Source organism: Camelus dromedarius, chromosome X (assembly GCF_036321535.1).
Source record: "Camelus dromedarius isolate mCamDro1 chromosome X, mCamDro1.pat, whole genome shotgun sequence".
In the NCBI taxonomy this organism is placed as follows: Eukaryota; Metazoa; Chordata; class Mammalia; order Artiodactyla; family Camelidae; genus Camelus; species Camelus dromedarius.
The window spans coordinates 1072029-1086540 of record NC_087472.1 but is presented as its reverse complement, the minus strand read 5'-3'; the positions used below and the strand labels follow the sequence as shown (position 1 = coordinate 1086540).

The following is a 14512-nucleotide window of genomic DNA, read 5'->3' as shown; positions in this document are numbered from 1 at the left end:
CCAGTGGATGAAAGGTAACTGCCCAGCGCTCAAGCAAGACAGGGACTTGCAGCTGTCCCCACCGGCCAGAAGGGCAAACCTCGCCATTCAACAGGCATCGGGCCAGGGCTCAGAAGGGTGGACAAAAGATGGCTCCTCCACTGAAAGCCGCTCTGGTCCCAGGCAGCAGACCTTGAAAGACTCCAAGGGCAAAGGCTCAGTGTCTGACACTGAATCAAAAACTACCAGGGGATACAGAGCAGGAGAATCCAACCCTTAACTAGGAGAGAAATTCATCGCTGAACGGCCTCCAGATTGGAAAGGAAGAGGTAACACTGCCTTCATTCCGAGAAGACATGATCACCTACGGGGAACACCCAACGGCAGCTACAAAAGAGCTACTAGAATAAGTGAGTTTAGCAAGGCTGCAGGATATGACATCTTTTCCCAGGAGCCACCTCCTTCTAACTAAAGGCTTAAACCACGGTCCCAGCACTTTTTCTTCACTGGCCTGAGAGCAGGCCAGTGAGCCACAAAGCTCCTACTGTGGTGTTTCCGGGTTGTTTCCTCTTCTCAAGCAAACCAAGTTTTTAAAAAATTTTGCCGAGGTTGGGAGGGTTTTGCTCAGTGGTAGACTGCCTGCTTAGCATACTCGAGGTACTGGGTTCAATCCCCAGTACCTCCATTAAGAAACAAACAAACAAGCAAACAAACAAACCTAGTTACCCACCCCCCACCCCCCAATTTTTTTTTTTTAATTTTGCCGAGGAGACGCAGTGGTGACAAGGATGTGGGCAACCAGCATTCTGGTGGGACAGTACATTTTCTGGAGAGCAATTCCACACTTCAGATTGAGAACTGTAAACATTTAACCAATTCTACCTCTTTTAACCTATCTTAAGAATCATTCATGCAAAGATTTATACACAAGAATTCCACTGAATCTTTACTTATAATATGTCAAAAATTGACAGTGATTTAAATGCTCAATAATGTTATCTTTTACGTATCCCTTCAATAATGCTTTCGAAGAATTGTTAGGAAAAAAAGTTCACGTTAGTTAGATGAAAAATATCAGGAAAAATGCTAAGCTTGCAAAATATATATTATTGTTATACATTTGGTACATAAATACAACTATAAAACTAAGGAAATGTTCCAGAATGGTGACAGTAGTTAATACTGAGTGACAGGACCTCTCTTCTTCCACATCTTAAACTGTCTTCAATTATGTTGTGCTATTTGAAAATCTGGATCCCAGAACCTCCCCTCCAACCAGAGGACAAAGGCAGGAACATTTGGAGGTGCCACAGTTGAAAACGAATTCAGACACAGCATCATAGCTCAGTGTTATTTTCTGTAGTTAATAAGCATTTAAGCACCAAACAAACCAAGGGGACCCTGAGCGCCCAAGCGCCAGTACAGGCAAAAGAGGAGGCCCCACAGTGAAGCGGCTACTACTGTGGGGGTCACCCCCCTAGGAAGGATGCGCTGTCTAGGAAGGGACACAAGGTTTGACCTTAACCTCCTTCCCCCTCCCTGGCTTAGCGGGAAACAGGGGGCCCAAAGCGCTGCAGGGTCCGCATCACCAGAGCTAGCTGGTCCAGAAAGTTGACGATGGAAATTCGCAGGAGGCGGGAATCTTCAGCTCTCCAGCGGCTGAAAGGGAGGGAAAAAGAAAACCCAGTTGGAGGGAGGTGCTAAGTCCCACCGTCCCCGCCCTGCTCGTCTATGACCCTGCGCCCTTTGCCATCTCCCTTAGAGTGCCCCTCAGGTGGAGCTGGGTGCAGCGCACCGGGTCACCTCCCTAGGCCCAACCCTTGAGTGGCCCCACGTTGCCAATCGAGCGCCCCTCCGGGCAGACCCGGCCACCTGCCGCCCCTCCCCATCAGCCCCTTCTAGAACTTACACCGCCAGGAGGCTGCCGCTGACTGTGAGCTCCTTCCGAACCGCCCCTCGGTGGGGTTCGGCATCTGGGGCCAGGGACCCACGGGCGATCTCCGCCTCCAAGGTGGACGGGAAAGGCACGTCTAGGGCGCTGGCGAGATTCGGTTAAGGCACCATCCACGTAGCTTCTGTGCGCTGGGCCCTGTCTCCGGCCCCCCCTGACTAGCCCCAGCCCCTTCGGGGCCGCTTCCATCCCACTCCTGGCCCATTCTAATGCACCCCAGCCACCCCGGTGCCCCCTGCTCTCATTTTTTCTCCCCCCGCCGTGCCTGGCCCGTACCCCGCAGCCCGAGTCCCCCTTCTCCCCTTCGCTCCCTGGCTGCCCCTGACTCATCTGGTCCTCTGTCCCACCTCCCACAGCAGGCAGCCCCCAGCCCATTCTCCGCTGCCCCCTCGGGCAGGATGCAATTCGTGCAGTCGGCTTCTCGGCCTTCCGGCCGTGGACATGGGGTTTCCGCCCGGCCCCGAAGTGGGCTGTGCTGGCGCTACACGCGGAGCTCCGCCGGCTGCAGCGGCTGCTACCCCTGCGCCTCCGGGGCTGCCCAGGCCATCCTGACGGTCCCGGGCTCCAGCGCCGCCCGCCGCGCCGCCTGCGCTCGCCTCCGCGCCCGCCGCCTGCATGGCTGCCGCGCTCCGCCTCCGACTCCGCCCTCCGGACGCCGGTCGGCTCGCCGCGCCCACCAGCGGCCGAGAACCCCGGGCTCCCTCCCGAAGCCCCGCCCCCAGCGCTGACCCCGCCCCGCCCGCGGCCGAGAAACCCCGGCTCCCCCGTGAAGCCCCGCCCCCGCGCTGACTCCGCCCCGCCCGCCTGCGCAAGCGGTCCCTCCGCAGCCCCCTCCATCCTTGCCGACCCCACCCCCTTCCCCGCCAGACCACGTGTGAGGCCACCGGGTGCCTGGCCCGGTTCACGCCCTGTCCGTTCCCAACGTCCCCGAGACATGTGACTCCACATGGACGTGGAAGTGACTTGTGGAGGGGGGTGGGGTCGGATAGCCCCGGAGGGCTACCGCTCTGCACCCGGCCTCCGTCGCAGGTGTGAGCGGAAAAACCAAAGCAGGCGGTAAAGGAGCCGACCGGCCGGGCCGACCGGTTTGCTTTTTAGGAAGAACACTGAGTGGCTTGCGTGGACGTCGAGCCCGCCTGCGGGGACCCCCGCACAGAGGCAAGGAGAGAAATGACAGGGCCTGAACTAAAGTAGTGGCAGGGGAACAGGGCTAATGTCCTGTGTGGAACGTCAGAGTGCAAAACGAAAATCGCTGGGATCCCAATTCAGTGAGTGACTGTGGATGCGTATAGGAATCCCAGGACAACATGCCAGGGTGTAAAATTACTCGTTCTCTCTGTGTGACGCCATCGTGGGTGATTTTAACTTCTTTCTTCTGTCTCCCCGGCAAGGTTTTGAGAGCGACCTTACGTGGCATTTTTCATCCAAAATAAGGTTTTAAAGTGACGTGAAATTTCCGATGCTGATAGGCCTGTTACTTTTCTATTGTCCTCCTTTGTAATCACAAGGAAGGACTCGAAGCTGAACTGGATCATCAAATCCTGTTGGATCTCCCCTCAAAGTAGGCCCTCAATCAGCCCACGTCCCTCCCTCTCCATTGCTAGTTCCCAGGGGCAGCCCCCGTACCTCCCCGAGCCCTTTGACAGCGTTCTGACTAGTTTTCCTCTATGCCTGCTCCTCTGCAGCCTGTCCTCCACACAGCAGAATCCGTTCTGAATGTCTAGCATAAGTCATGTCACACCGTGTCCCTGCTTAAAATCCTAAGACACTTTCCCTTGGCCCTTGGAATCAGATCCAAACTCCTTGTTGTGGCTTATAAAAGCCGGGTGTGACCTGGCTCCCAGCTCCTCCACCCTCTATCTCCACCTGCCTGCTTCCTCATTCTGTGCAGCCTCTGGGGCCTTCTCTCTGCTCCTGATCAAGGGTGCCCCGCCCCCAGCCCTTTCCACTTACTTCTATTTGGAAGACTCTGTCCCCAGACTTTCCCACGGCTGGCTCCTTCTTGTCATTAGGATCTTGGCTCCAGTGTCGCTTCTGAGAGGCCTTCGGGGTCACCAATCTAGCACACTATCCCCAGGCACACTTCATCACATTTGCCCATTTCAGTTTGCTGCATTTCTAATAATCTGAAATTAAAACTTTGTTTTGTTCACGTCTACGTTGTTGATGGTACCTTTTCAGTGCAGTTTATGCAATAGGTGGTGTGTTGCCTGCCAGCTGAAACAGTATTAAGTACAAGACTCAACCACTGCCTTGGGCCTAGCACTCCCACAGGTAGGCGGTTCCTTCACACATATGGAACAACCTATGCGCAAAGTTACTCACTATAACATAATTCGTAATAGAAAACTGTTGGGTACAGGGCACATGCCCCACAGCAGCAGGGAGCTGGTGAAATTCATTATGGTACAGTAGTCCTAAGCAGCAGTAGAAAACCATGAAAATCTCTAGTGAAAAATGAACTGATTTCCAGGATATGTTGTTATGTGTAAAAAAAAATCAGAATGCAAAGGACACACACAGACACACGTACTTATTGGGGGGGAAAAAGATACAGGACAGACAGAGAACCTGGAAACTGATGAAAGTGACATGGGTATGGGACTTCCTGTAATACATCTTTTTGTGCAGTTTTGACTTTGAACCATGTAAATGATTTATATGTTCAAAAGTATATTTGAAAGAGTGAAAAAAATCAAGTGCTTACACTGAATAAAAACAAAAGCCAATGAGCCTAACTGCATGTCCAATCGATAACAGAACCACAGAGAGAAAATAAGTCTGGTACCTTTTAAACTCAGCCCTCTGTGCTCCCTTCACGGGGTATATTCCAGGGACAGACAGCATTGGCTTTACTCTCAGTGTGTCTGTTGGTGGCGGTGACAGTGCTGAGATGACTGTGAAGCTGTCCGGGGTGCACTTTAAGGTCGACTCTATCCGGTAGAGGAAGGGAGCAAGTACACCGACAGATCGAGCTGTGGGGAACATGGCTGTGGAATGAGGGGAGGTGACAAAGAAGTGTGAAGCTGGGTTGGAACTGGGGGTTGCAGTATGAACTCAGAAAATGTTTGCGAGTTTGTCCAGTGCAAGAGTCTAGAAACAACGACACCCCAGTAGCAATGAACGCACCCCGTACCAGACCTTGGTTCTCAACACCGTTCTCCACTGAAAGGAACCACAGCTCCTTGGAGAAATGGAGTATGCTAGGTTGGGAAAGGCAAAGGTGGCCTCCCACTTCCTGTCGTTGAAAGCCTGGCCACGTGCTGTTGCCATTTGTCCAGGGGAAATGTGGTTGCTGAGGGGCTGCTTGGTGTGGACGTGAGTGCTGAGAGGGAAGGCAGTGTATCTTCCAGTCCCGTTGCTGCCAGCATCTGTTCCAGATGCTCAATGCATGTGTGATAAAAGGATGGAAATGAGGTGTCTGCACGGCAGCCGGGAGCTATCTCAGAGTCACATCACCAAGATGTGCCCTGAGACTCCTGAGAGAGTTTCTAGGAGTGAAGCCCAGAAGTGAAATGAAGCGGGACAAGCTGCCCTACGGAGTGATGTCAAGCCAGAAAGGGTCTGAGGGAAGCCTTGGAGCCCCTAACTCTAAGAGGTGGGGCATGGTGGGGAAGAACAAGCAAAGGAACCAGAGAAGGCGTGAGCAATGAAGTGGGAGAAAAAGCAGGCAAGTGAGGGCAGAAGAGGACAAGAGATGAGGAACTCCAGAGGCACTTGGTCACCCCAAGAGGGCTGTGTGGATGGGGGAGGCCACTCAGGCTGCACCCTGGAGGGGGCTGGGGGTTATTGCCTCTCCTGCAGGCTTTTCGAGGCCCAGATACTTGAGGCTCGCCACAGCTGTCGCATCTGCTCCTGGTGGGGCCCAGCCTGGTTGAGCATCGGTCCTGCGGGACCTACTGGAGTTGGTATGGCCCAGTTTCACCCAGGCTGCATACAAAACCTGCAAGATGCCAGCAAATTGTGGGCACAGCTCATCTGTCACCTAGGCAATTCCAACTCAACGATCCCCACCCCAAAGGAAACCCTGCTCTCGGTGGAGTCCACCCCTTCCCCTCTGCCCCTGGGAAGTGACAGCAGAAGCATCTTAGTTCCAGGTGCCAGACCGTTTGTGAGAGCTGGGCCCTTCACTCATCTCGCTGTCTCCCAGTGGCACTATGATTACAGTGGGCACTGCAAGCCACACCATATCCCTGGGGAACTGTCTCGAGGCCCCTCCACAAGGGGCAGACAGGGGCCAGGGGCCAGGAGGTAATGGGTGGGTCGGCATCCACCCCCGAGGCAGACAATGGGCTCAAGAAGCGGAGTGCCTGAGGGAACCATTCCAGCCACCGTTGAAAGGTCTCAGCACCTCGGGCCTGCAGGTGCCTCTGGGCCACCCCCAGCATCCAAGGGCAAAGGCAGGGTCATCCCGTGCCCATTCCATCTTCACAGGAGTGCCCAGTTTCCTTTCCTCCCGGGCCCCTTCCTACCTACGCCCTCCCATCTCTCACCCTGCAGCATTTCCCCCTCTCCTGTCTTCTGTCCCCTGGCCTGGCCTGCCCATCCCTGCCCTGCCTTAGCAGACAAGCTTCTGGCAGGAGGGGTCCCCAGTCACTGCCATGGCCTCTCCCCCTCCCCACCTCACAGCAGCTTCTTGCCCCACATTACCAATGACCTTCTTGTCACCAGCACCAGGGGAGGCTCTGTCCTGCCCTCATTTTGCTTCTGGGCAGCACTAGACAATCCCTGCCCTCCTGGAGGGGCTTCTTGGCTTCTGACACAAGCTCTCCCTGTCGCCTTGTGCTAGGGATGCTCCTTGGCCTCTACAGTGTCTGCAGCTGGTGAAGTTGCTTAAGGCCCAGCCCTCTCCCCTCTTTTCATGAAGCCATCTTATCTGTCCTTACAGCTCCTGGGACGTCGCGTCCACAGGTAACTCCTGAACCTCACAGAAGGCTGCTGAATCAGCGTGGGCCTAGCTCATAGTCAGTTTGGCCGGTGAGGTTCCTACCACACACTCTGAAGAGCCCACTCCATGTCCAGAGTCCCTGACCCCCGTGTCCAGCTGCTCAGCAGATGGCTCCCCACCATCAGATGGCTTTGTCACTCCCAAGCCAGGAGGCACCAGCACGAGGGACTCAACCATCTATCTCTAGGGTCTGTCCAAAAGGCATATCTGTCCATGTCACTCCCCTGCACTGGGCCAGTCAGCCCTCCCTGAGGACCCGGCTTTTGTTGAGAATCTCCCTCTCCCTCCCACAGCCCATCCCAGCCCCAGCCAAATGATGGAGGCACTGCCGGTTCTGACCAGTGAAAGGACAGCGTTTATTTGCTGGGTGCATCTGAGAAAGAAGCTACACTATGGGGCGTGAAGGTGCTCCTTGCTGGCTGGGATCGAGGGATTTGGTGGAGGCTGCAGGCAACCATCTTCTGATCCTGAGGCGGAGGCCTGGGATGAAGCAGACGCTGCAGAGTGCAGAGGGAGGTAGGAAGAAACTGGGTATTTGGTGAAATTGTTTATCTGCTGCCAACACCCCTGGACTTCTCAGTTTTGTAAACTGACATGTTTCCTTTCTTGTTTAAACCAACTGCCATTATGGTTAAATCAAGGATTGGAAACCAAAAGCAGCCCAGCTAATACAGTTCCTTTCAGGTCAAAGTCAAAGCCTCACATTCACCTTTAGCGTGACTGAAAATTTCAATGTAAGTTTCCTGACTGGAAATGAATGAGAGTGCATGCAGGAAGGTCTACTGAGTGAGGTGCCAGAGCCCAAAGGCTCCTAAGGGGCCCTGCAGTTGGACATTCCCAGCTCTCGGGTGGGGCCAGGGGCTTCCATCTGCCCTTCAAAGCCTTTGCCCATCAGGCTTCGGTCCATCTTCCCAGTCCAGGGACCCAGCGTTCACCCCATGAGCCCCAGGCAGGAGCGCGGCTTCCTTCAAGCCTCAACTGACCCTGGGTGCCCTCTTCCAAGGAGTAGGTGCTTAGATGGTCTCTAGTGCCCACCTGCCAGGCAGGGTGGGAGGACCAGTGGCACCAGCCCGTGTTCCTGCCCCTTCCCTGGCACCCTGAGGTCCCCTGGTCCCCTCTCAGGCAGCGACTGGCGTGCCAGGGAAAGTTCCTGTACACATGAGTGGAGGCAGGGCCATCTCCGAGCTGTAGGGGAGCACAGGGTGTGGGTGCCTGGCGGAGGCCTAGCTCTGGCACTGCCTTGCTGAAATAACCTGGAGCCAGTCACATGTCACCCCTAAGGGTCGAGACCTGCCTGTGTCCAGGAGAAGATAAGCAGGAGTGGCCAGAGAAAAGCTGTGACATTAAGGGCCAGGACACCCCAATTCTGGGCCACGCTTGGCCATCACTCAGCTTCTGGCCTTAGCGTGTTTATAGGACACAAGGGGGAGGATCGCTGCAGACTCCTTCCCCGGGGGGAGGGATAAAGGAAACTGACTGAGGTTTAAGGAGTGGCCCTCACTGTGCAGAGTCAACGGCTGGGGACCAACACAGCACAGGGACTTGCCTAAGGCCACACCACAGAGCTGGGTGACGTCTCAGACTCCCCCACCTGCTTTTCCTTCGTCGGGTGCACACTGGTTGCAGTAGCTGAGGGGACCCCGCGGCTGGCTGTCACTTGGCCTCCTGCCCATGCTGGACCTGCCAGAGGTCAGGTGACAGGAGGGGCAGCAGGGGCCAGTTGCTTCCCCTTTCAGGCCTGGAAAAGTATTGCTCAAGGGAGGGTTTCTTCTCAGTGGGCTAAATGGGAAATGCCATGCCCATTCCTCAGAACCCTTCCAAACAGCCCCTTACTCCTGCTTCCCCTGAGGCACTTCTAAAAGCTGGCTGCACTTAGATTCTGGCTCCCCCACTTCACCGCTAGGGGCCTCGGCTGTCTCACCTTTTGTGCAAAGTGTGGGCGCAAACCCAGGTCAAGTGATTTGAGCGGTGCCTGGCACCTAACAAGAGCTGGGGCCGGGTACCAGGGTACCCACCAGCTATTATTATTATGAGCCAAATTGCAACATGAGAACACATTTAATGCTACATGCAGCTTGTGGCCTGGCCAGGCTCCTCCCCACACTCTGAGAATCCTACTTGGAGAACCCCTTCTCCATAGCTGCTGTCACTTCGGGGTGTAGAAAGCGGCCAGCCAAGCGTTCGATGTCATCCAGCGTCAGGCGGCTCAGGGACCTCTCATAATCCTGAGGAGAGAAGGCCAGAAGGATTTAGGAGTGCGAGCAGGGGGTCCACGGTGAGAGGCAGGGGCCAAGAGCAGCTGGGCCGGAAGTGTTAGTCCCGGGCCACCCTTCTCACCCTCTGTAGTTGGTCCAGGACTCTGCTGGCATCTGCAGCACTGAAGTGGTGGGCCAAGACTTTGGAGATGAGCTGCCAGGCGGCCGGGGTTGGGGGCGGGGCCTCGGCAAGTCTCCGGGCGGTGCTTTCTTCCAGTAACACCTTCTCCAGAGGTTTGACCACTAGGTTGAGCTTGGAATTGGGCCCAATGCTGTAATCGGAGAGTCTTTTCCCATCTGCCCAAGGGAGATTGACGGCGTTGTGGCCCACAGCGGTGGGAATGACCTCCAGGAGCCCAGGCCGAGCGCTGCAGCATCTGGCTGAGGATGCCGGCTCCCCGAGGGTCAAGTGGCCAGAGCCCCATCCACTACACTGCTGCCCAGGCTCGGCCTGGACGCCCCGTCCCTGACTTTCTACGTGGCTCCCCGGGCGTCTCCTCTCCCCGGTTACCTGCCAGGGCCTTGCCCTTGAACAGCAGCCGCTGCTGGCGCACGGGGACGTTCAGCTTCTCGGACACTAGATGTTTCAGCGTGGACACCAGCTCGTCCTCCGACACCTGGCCAGGCCGAGGAGGGAGAGGCAGAGGTTGAGCCGGCAGGGGGCAGCTCTCCCGGCCTCCCTGGAGCGGCCCGCCCCGTCCCCGCCCTTGGCCCGGCCGGGCGCCCGGGGCCCGACTACGCGAGCCGGCCCTGCGGCGGGGGCCCGGCGACGCTACCTGCAGGCTGCACTCGCGGCCCTGGAGCGCCTTCACCGTCAGCTGCATGGCGGCCACGGCGGCGTCCACTCCGGCCGGCGCGCACCCTAACCGCCCCCCGCCGCGCGCCGCCGCCCCGGGCGCGCGCCGGAACCGCCCGCCGCCGCCGGAAGCCGCTAGAGGGGCGCGCCCGGCGCCACCGCCCCGCCCCGCCCCTTCCCCCTGCCCCCGAGGAGTGCCCTCCGCCGCGCGCCTCGCGGACGCGAGGGGTCCGTCCCGGCTGCAGCTCCCCGCGGCGGCGGTGCCGGGAAGCCCTCCCGGATGGGGCGGAGGAACCAGACGCTGGGAGCTGAGACTCGCGAAGAGGGCGGGCCTGGGTGCTGGCGGAGCAGGTCAGCGCCGACGCCGATTCCCTGTCTGATTCTGTGACTCCAGGGAGTCCACAGAGGGCCCAGCCCTGCGAAGCTTGTCCCACTGCCCGCGGGCCTCCTACCGCCTCCTTTCTGGTCGACCTGCAGAAAAGCAGCTCAGCTTGGGAGCGGGCAGGGGAGCCAGGCCTCTGCTCTTATCAGCACACCGCTCATTCTAGAGCAGAGGCCCACCTCTTAGAGAGGGGAAAGGAGGGCTGCGAGAGGAAGTCTGTGCAGGGGTCACCGTGTCACCCAAGCAAGTCCTCCACCCTGGCCCACCCTTGCCCAGCCACACCCTTCCTTCCCCACCCGCCTGCCTCAAAGGGCAAAGACTGGAAGGGACTCAAGCTTGCTTCTCTCTTTTATTGAAATATATTTTCTGGGCAGTGCCCACCTACCTAACTCAGCATGGCCTCTTTGGCACTGAAAGCTGGAGAATAAAAAACCGGTAAAAAAAATAAGCCTGGATTTTTCTGAGTGCATAGTGCATGAGAACTAAAGGCCTTTGGTACACAAGAACTGTGGGGACTGAGCAGAGGCTGGGGGCTGGGGCTGGCGAAAGCTTGACCCGGGGGCCTCAGGGGAGTGGGCAGACACTGCTGTAGATGAAGTGGCCAATAACTAAGGCCAGCATCTCCGAGGTGCCACTCAGTGCCACAATGAAGGGGGCCTGGGAGGCGTAGTCGGCTTGAAGGCGGCGGAGGGATAGCTGCAGCATGGCCAAGGCCAGCAGGCTGTTCTGCACCCCTACCTCAATGCTGACTGTCCGCCGCTGGGCCACTGGCAGCTTCAGGCATGTGGCTAGGCAGTAGCCCACCAGGAGGCCAACCAGGGGCACCGTGAGGCCCACCAGCACAATGGGCAGCCTGATGCCCGCCAGGATGAAGACCCCCATGCGGTAGGCCAGGAAGAGGCCGCCCAGGAGCAGCACGAAGCTGAAGGGCTTGATGACCTGTAGCAGCAGCTGGGAGAATTTGGGGAGCTTGGACTTGATCACCACGCCTGCTGCTATGGGGATGGCGATGAACAGCAGGGTCCCCAGGATCTTGGAAATGGGCACGTGGAGTGTTTCGTGGATGCTGAGCAGGTGACTGTAGATGGCTGAAGACAGTGGCAGGAAACCAGTGGCGGCCACCGTTGAGATGAAAGTCATGGAAATGGCCAGGGTGACATCCCCTCCGAGGAGGAGGCTGAAGAGGTAGCTCCCCCCGCCGCCAGGCGACGAGCAAGTGATGATGAGGCCCAGAGCCAGGGCCTTGGGCAGCATGAAGACCTTGGCCATCAGAAAAGCATAGAAGGGCATGACCAGAAACTGGCCCAGGAGGCCTAGCAGCATGGGCTGTGGGCTCTGCAGGAGCCCCTTCAGAACCTCCAGCTCCACTTTACACCCAAATGAACACTTATTGACAAAGATAAGAGGCAGGAGCAAGTAGAGTATCGGGTTCTCTGAGAAGTGGACCAGGTCAGTGCCCAGGGTGGCGGGGGTGTCTTCCGCAGGTGAGACCTTGATGCAGAACTCTCTCCGCTCCTCAATCAGGGTGGGCGGGGCCTCCCGGGGGTCCACAAGCTGGATGTGGAGTGGGGCTAGCCCGGGCAGCCCTGAGTGGATGCTCACCACGAAGCTGCCCCCACTGCCCCAGGTTATGGCACTCACATTCTTGATGATCAGCACCTCTGTGTCCAGGGAGGTGACCCTCAGCATGGGGCCAGGCCCGGTCCCGTGGCCCTGGCCTGGGTACTTGCTTGAAATTACGATGATGCCCTCACTCTCCTCCGGGAACTCAAACTCCATCACAGAGCCATCCCCAATGCTCAAGTAGTGGCCCCTGGGCAGGGGCACAGTGTGGCCCAGAGCGGTGCTGAGGTTGGCACTGGCTGTTCCCCGGGCTTCCCACAGCAAGCTGACAAGCAGCAGGGTGGCCCTGAGCACACCTAAGGGGCCTGTGCAACCACCACCCCTTCCCCGGCCAGGCCACCATGGGTAGTTGGCCCTGCTCCTCCTAAATACCATGGCTCCTCCAGGACGGTGAGCCCAGGCCCCCTGCGGCTTAGGAGAGCAGCCCTGCTGGTGCTGTTGAGTGGTCCTGAGGAGGGTCCATGGGTGGGGCCTGGCTCTGTGCTGCCTCTCTTGATGGCAGAGCTCTTCCTGAGGAGAAGGGACACAGAGAGGTGGCTGGTGAGGGCCTGCAGCTGTGAGCCCAGGAGCATGGGGATCTGGAAGCCCAGTGCTAGGAGACTCAGCCTGGGGAAGGAAAGGGAATGCCTAGTGCTAGCTCTTGAGTGCCATTTGGCTGTCCCCTCCCCAATCACCACAGCCTTAGCTTACCATCCCTCACCCAGAGGGGCCACCTACAGATAGGAGTTCTTGTTCAGCCTGCGGATAGATACCTGCTGGTTTCCCTGGGGTTGCCCAGCATGGTGACCATTCAGAGATGTCCTGATACCAAGGGATTTGGGAGTGCCACCCCCAATCCTGTTACCACGAGCCTGTTCCCCACCAGCTCTGAGATGCAGCTACCCCAGGGCTGCAGCAATACCACAACCGGGAAGAAATCCTTGGTGACCCAGGATAACAAGGAAACAAGCCTGATGAGAGCAAAGCGTGCTGATGGGAAACACTGGCTTGGGTCAAGTCTGAGAGGCCATCAGAGAGCAGGCTGGGGCATTTGAGTGTCATCTGCCAGGCAGAGAGCAGCTGGTAAAGTGGTGTGGGCAGTGGGTGGCCAGGCCCCAGGGGTTGATGTCCACCACTAACATGGAGTTGTGAATGGTAATGTCGTTCGTGGCTATCTGGCTCAACCTACCTGCTGATAGTGGTGAGATGGGGGTTCTGGGAGGGACCAGATCCCCTCTCCCCTGGGAAGTTGTCAGAAGGGGCAGCAAGAAGGGATCAGGTATGGCCACATGTTCCCTGGGGGGACTCTCCCCCTTCTGTCAGAGCTCCCACCCCTCTGGCAGAAGGAGGAGTCCCAGAACTTGAGCTCCTAGAGCTGCTGTGCCACATCTGAGAGGCTCTGCTCAGAGTCCAGGGTCTCCTTCCCAATGCCCATATGCACCCCTACCAGAGCCTAGAACTACCAGTGAGACTATGAGTGTTTCTAGGGAGGCAGGGTGCCTCAGGGGGAAAGGAGGAGGTTTGTCTCCTTCCACTTCTCAATGCGGGCAGCCAGCACCCTATTGTCACATCACCTGCAGGAACTGGGGCAGCCAGGGTGGGGACACAGTGGGTTTTCGTCACTACTGATTGACTCATGCCTTGCATTGTCCCAGTCCTGGAAGAGGCTCCTGCTTCTCTAGATCCTATCAGTGTTTGGCCCTGACCCCACCCCTCATCTGAGACTGGGAAGCAGAGGCAAGGAGGTGGTGGAGGGCCCGGTAAGCAAAAGGCTCATCCTGGGACAGTCCCCTTCCACCCCCTTGGGATGCCATGGCCTCTCCTGGTTTGGAGTTCGGGTCACTTATCCTGGATGCCATGATCCAGCCTTGTGTCCCACCGCTGAAGAGGGAGGCAGGAAAACCAGAGGGAGTAAGATAACTAAAGTGGAGGGGAGTCGCATGGAAAAGACGAAGGCACCCGGAACTGAAACCACCGCGGTGGTGCGAACCCGTTCAGAAGGGAGAGGGGGCTAAGGGCCATCCACCCTGTCCTTCTAGTACTGCTGGTGGCTTTGAGTCACTGAGTCACTGCGTGAGGGGTCTGGCCCAGATGCTCACCATTTCTGCCTGAGGTGCCGGAAGTTTGAGCAGATGCACCCCAAGGCAGGGGAGGGAACACCGGGCCGGCCTCTTTTTGCGCACTGGCCGAGTGTGCGGTGTCAGGTCAGTTGGCAGTGCTGACCCGGGGCTCCTCCCTTACCTGGGAGTCCGGAAGTTGTCGGATCAGGCACGATCAGAGCTCGGGCGTGAATCGGGAAGGGAGAACGAGGAGCGCGCCGCCGCCAGGTTTGCGCTGCCGCCCCAAAACCCGCAGGTCGGCGACCGGCCACGACGGTCCCGGGGTCGCGGGGTCCCAGGGTCCCTCAGGCTACTCCTAAGCCTGGCGGCTACGCCAGGCCTCACGAACGCGCGGCGGCGGCCCTTCCCCAGGGTCCCGGCCGCCCGAGCAGGCCAGCGCCGAGCCCAGCCGGGGCTAGAAGCCTCCTTCCGGCTGCCTTTCCCGGCCCGAGGCCCTCACCTGCCTCCGCGGCCCAGAAGCTCGGGGCTGCAGCCAGCGC

At 57.9% G+C, this 14512-nt stretch overlaps 3 protein-coding genes across 4 annotated transcripts; all 3 read right to left on the bottom strand.

Moving 5' to 3' along the window:
- Positions 1-1066: 1066 nt before the first annotated feature.
- On the bottom strand, positions 1067-2567 carry LOC105106589 (EKC/KEOPS complex subunit LAGE3). Its single transcript, XM_011000388.3, has 3 exons — positions 2333-2567; positions 1889-2017; positions 1067-1638 (listed from the first exon to the last, which is right to left on the bottom strand). Exons 1-3 carry the CDS (start codon positions 2545-2547, stop codon positions 1524-1526), a joined length of 459 nt encoding a protein of 152 aa, XP_010998690.3. The 5' UTR covers positions 2548-2567; the 3' UTR covers positions 1067-1523.
- A 4643-nt stretch (positions 2568-7210) lies between these two features.
- Positions 7211-10042, bottom strand: UBL4A (ubiquitin like 4A). Of its 2 annotated transcripts, none has more exons than XR_010379321.1 (5): positions 9910-10042; positions 9645-9750; positions 9216-9430; positions 8800-9103; positions 7211-7375 (listed from the first exon to the last, which is right to left on the bottom strand). XR_010379321.1 is itself a non-coding variant. In XM_031446195.2 (5 exons), the coding sequence occupies exons 1-5, from the start codon at positions 9955-9957 to the stop codon at positions 7264-7266; spliced, it is 588 nt and encodes a 195-aa protein (XP_031302055.2). In that variant the 5' UTR covers positions 9958-10042; the 3' UTR covers positions 7211-7263. The 2 variants fall into 2 exon arrangements, 1 of the variants encoding a protein (XP_031302055.2); XM_031446195.2 differs by having other exon boundaries at positions 8997-9103.
- Positions 10043-10647: 605 nt separating this feature from the next.
- SLC10A3 (solute carrier family 10 member 3) lies at positions 10648-14124 on the bottom strand. Its single transcript, XM_064482682.1, has 2 exons — positions 14013-14124; positions 10648-12444 (listed from the first exon to the last, which is right to left on the bottom strand). The coding sequence occupies exons 1-2, from the start codon at positions 14013-14015 to the stop codon at positions 10876-10878; spliced, it is 1572 nt and encodes a 523-aa protein (XP_064338752.1). The 5' UTR covers positions 14016-14124; the 3' UTR covers positions 10648-10875.
- Positions 14125-14512: the final 388 nt, after the last annotated feature.

Coding starts and splice junctions, on each gene's coding strand:
- UBL4A (XM_031446195.2), bottom strand. CDS start 9,957: ATGCAGCTGACGGTGAAGGCGCTCCAGGGCCGCGAGTGCAGCCTGCAG. Junction 9,751..9,909: donor GCCGCGAGTGCAGCCTGCAG/GTAGCGTCGCCG, acceptor CGGCCTGGCCAG/GTGTCGGAGGACGAGCTGGT. Junction 7,376..8,996: donor ATGGAGAAGGGGTTCTCCAA/GTAGGATTCTCA, acceptor TGCACTCTGCAG/CGTCTGCTTCATCCCAGGCC.
- LOC105106589 (XM_011000388.3), bottom strand. CDS start 2,547: ATGCAGGCGGCGGGCGCGGAGGCGAGCGCAGGCGGCGCGGCGGGCGGC. Junction 2,018..2,332: donor AGAAGCCGACTGCACGAATT/GCATCCTGCCCG, acceptor GAATCTCGCCAG/CGCCCTAGACGTGCCTTTCC. Junction 1,639..1,888: donor AGCGGCAGCCTCCTGGCGGT/GTAAGTTCTAGA, acceptor CCTCCCTTTCAG/CCGCTGGAGAGCTGAAGATT.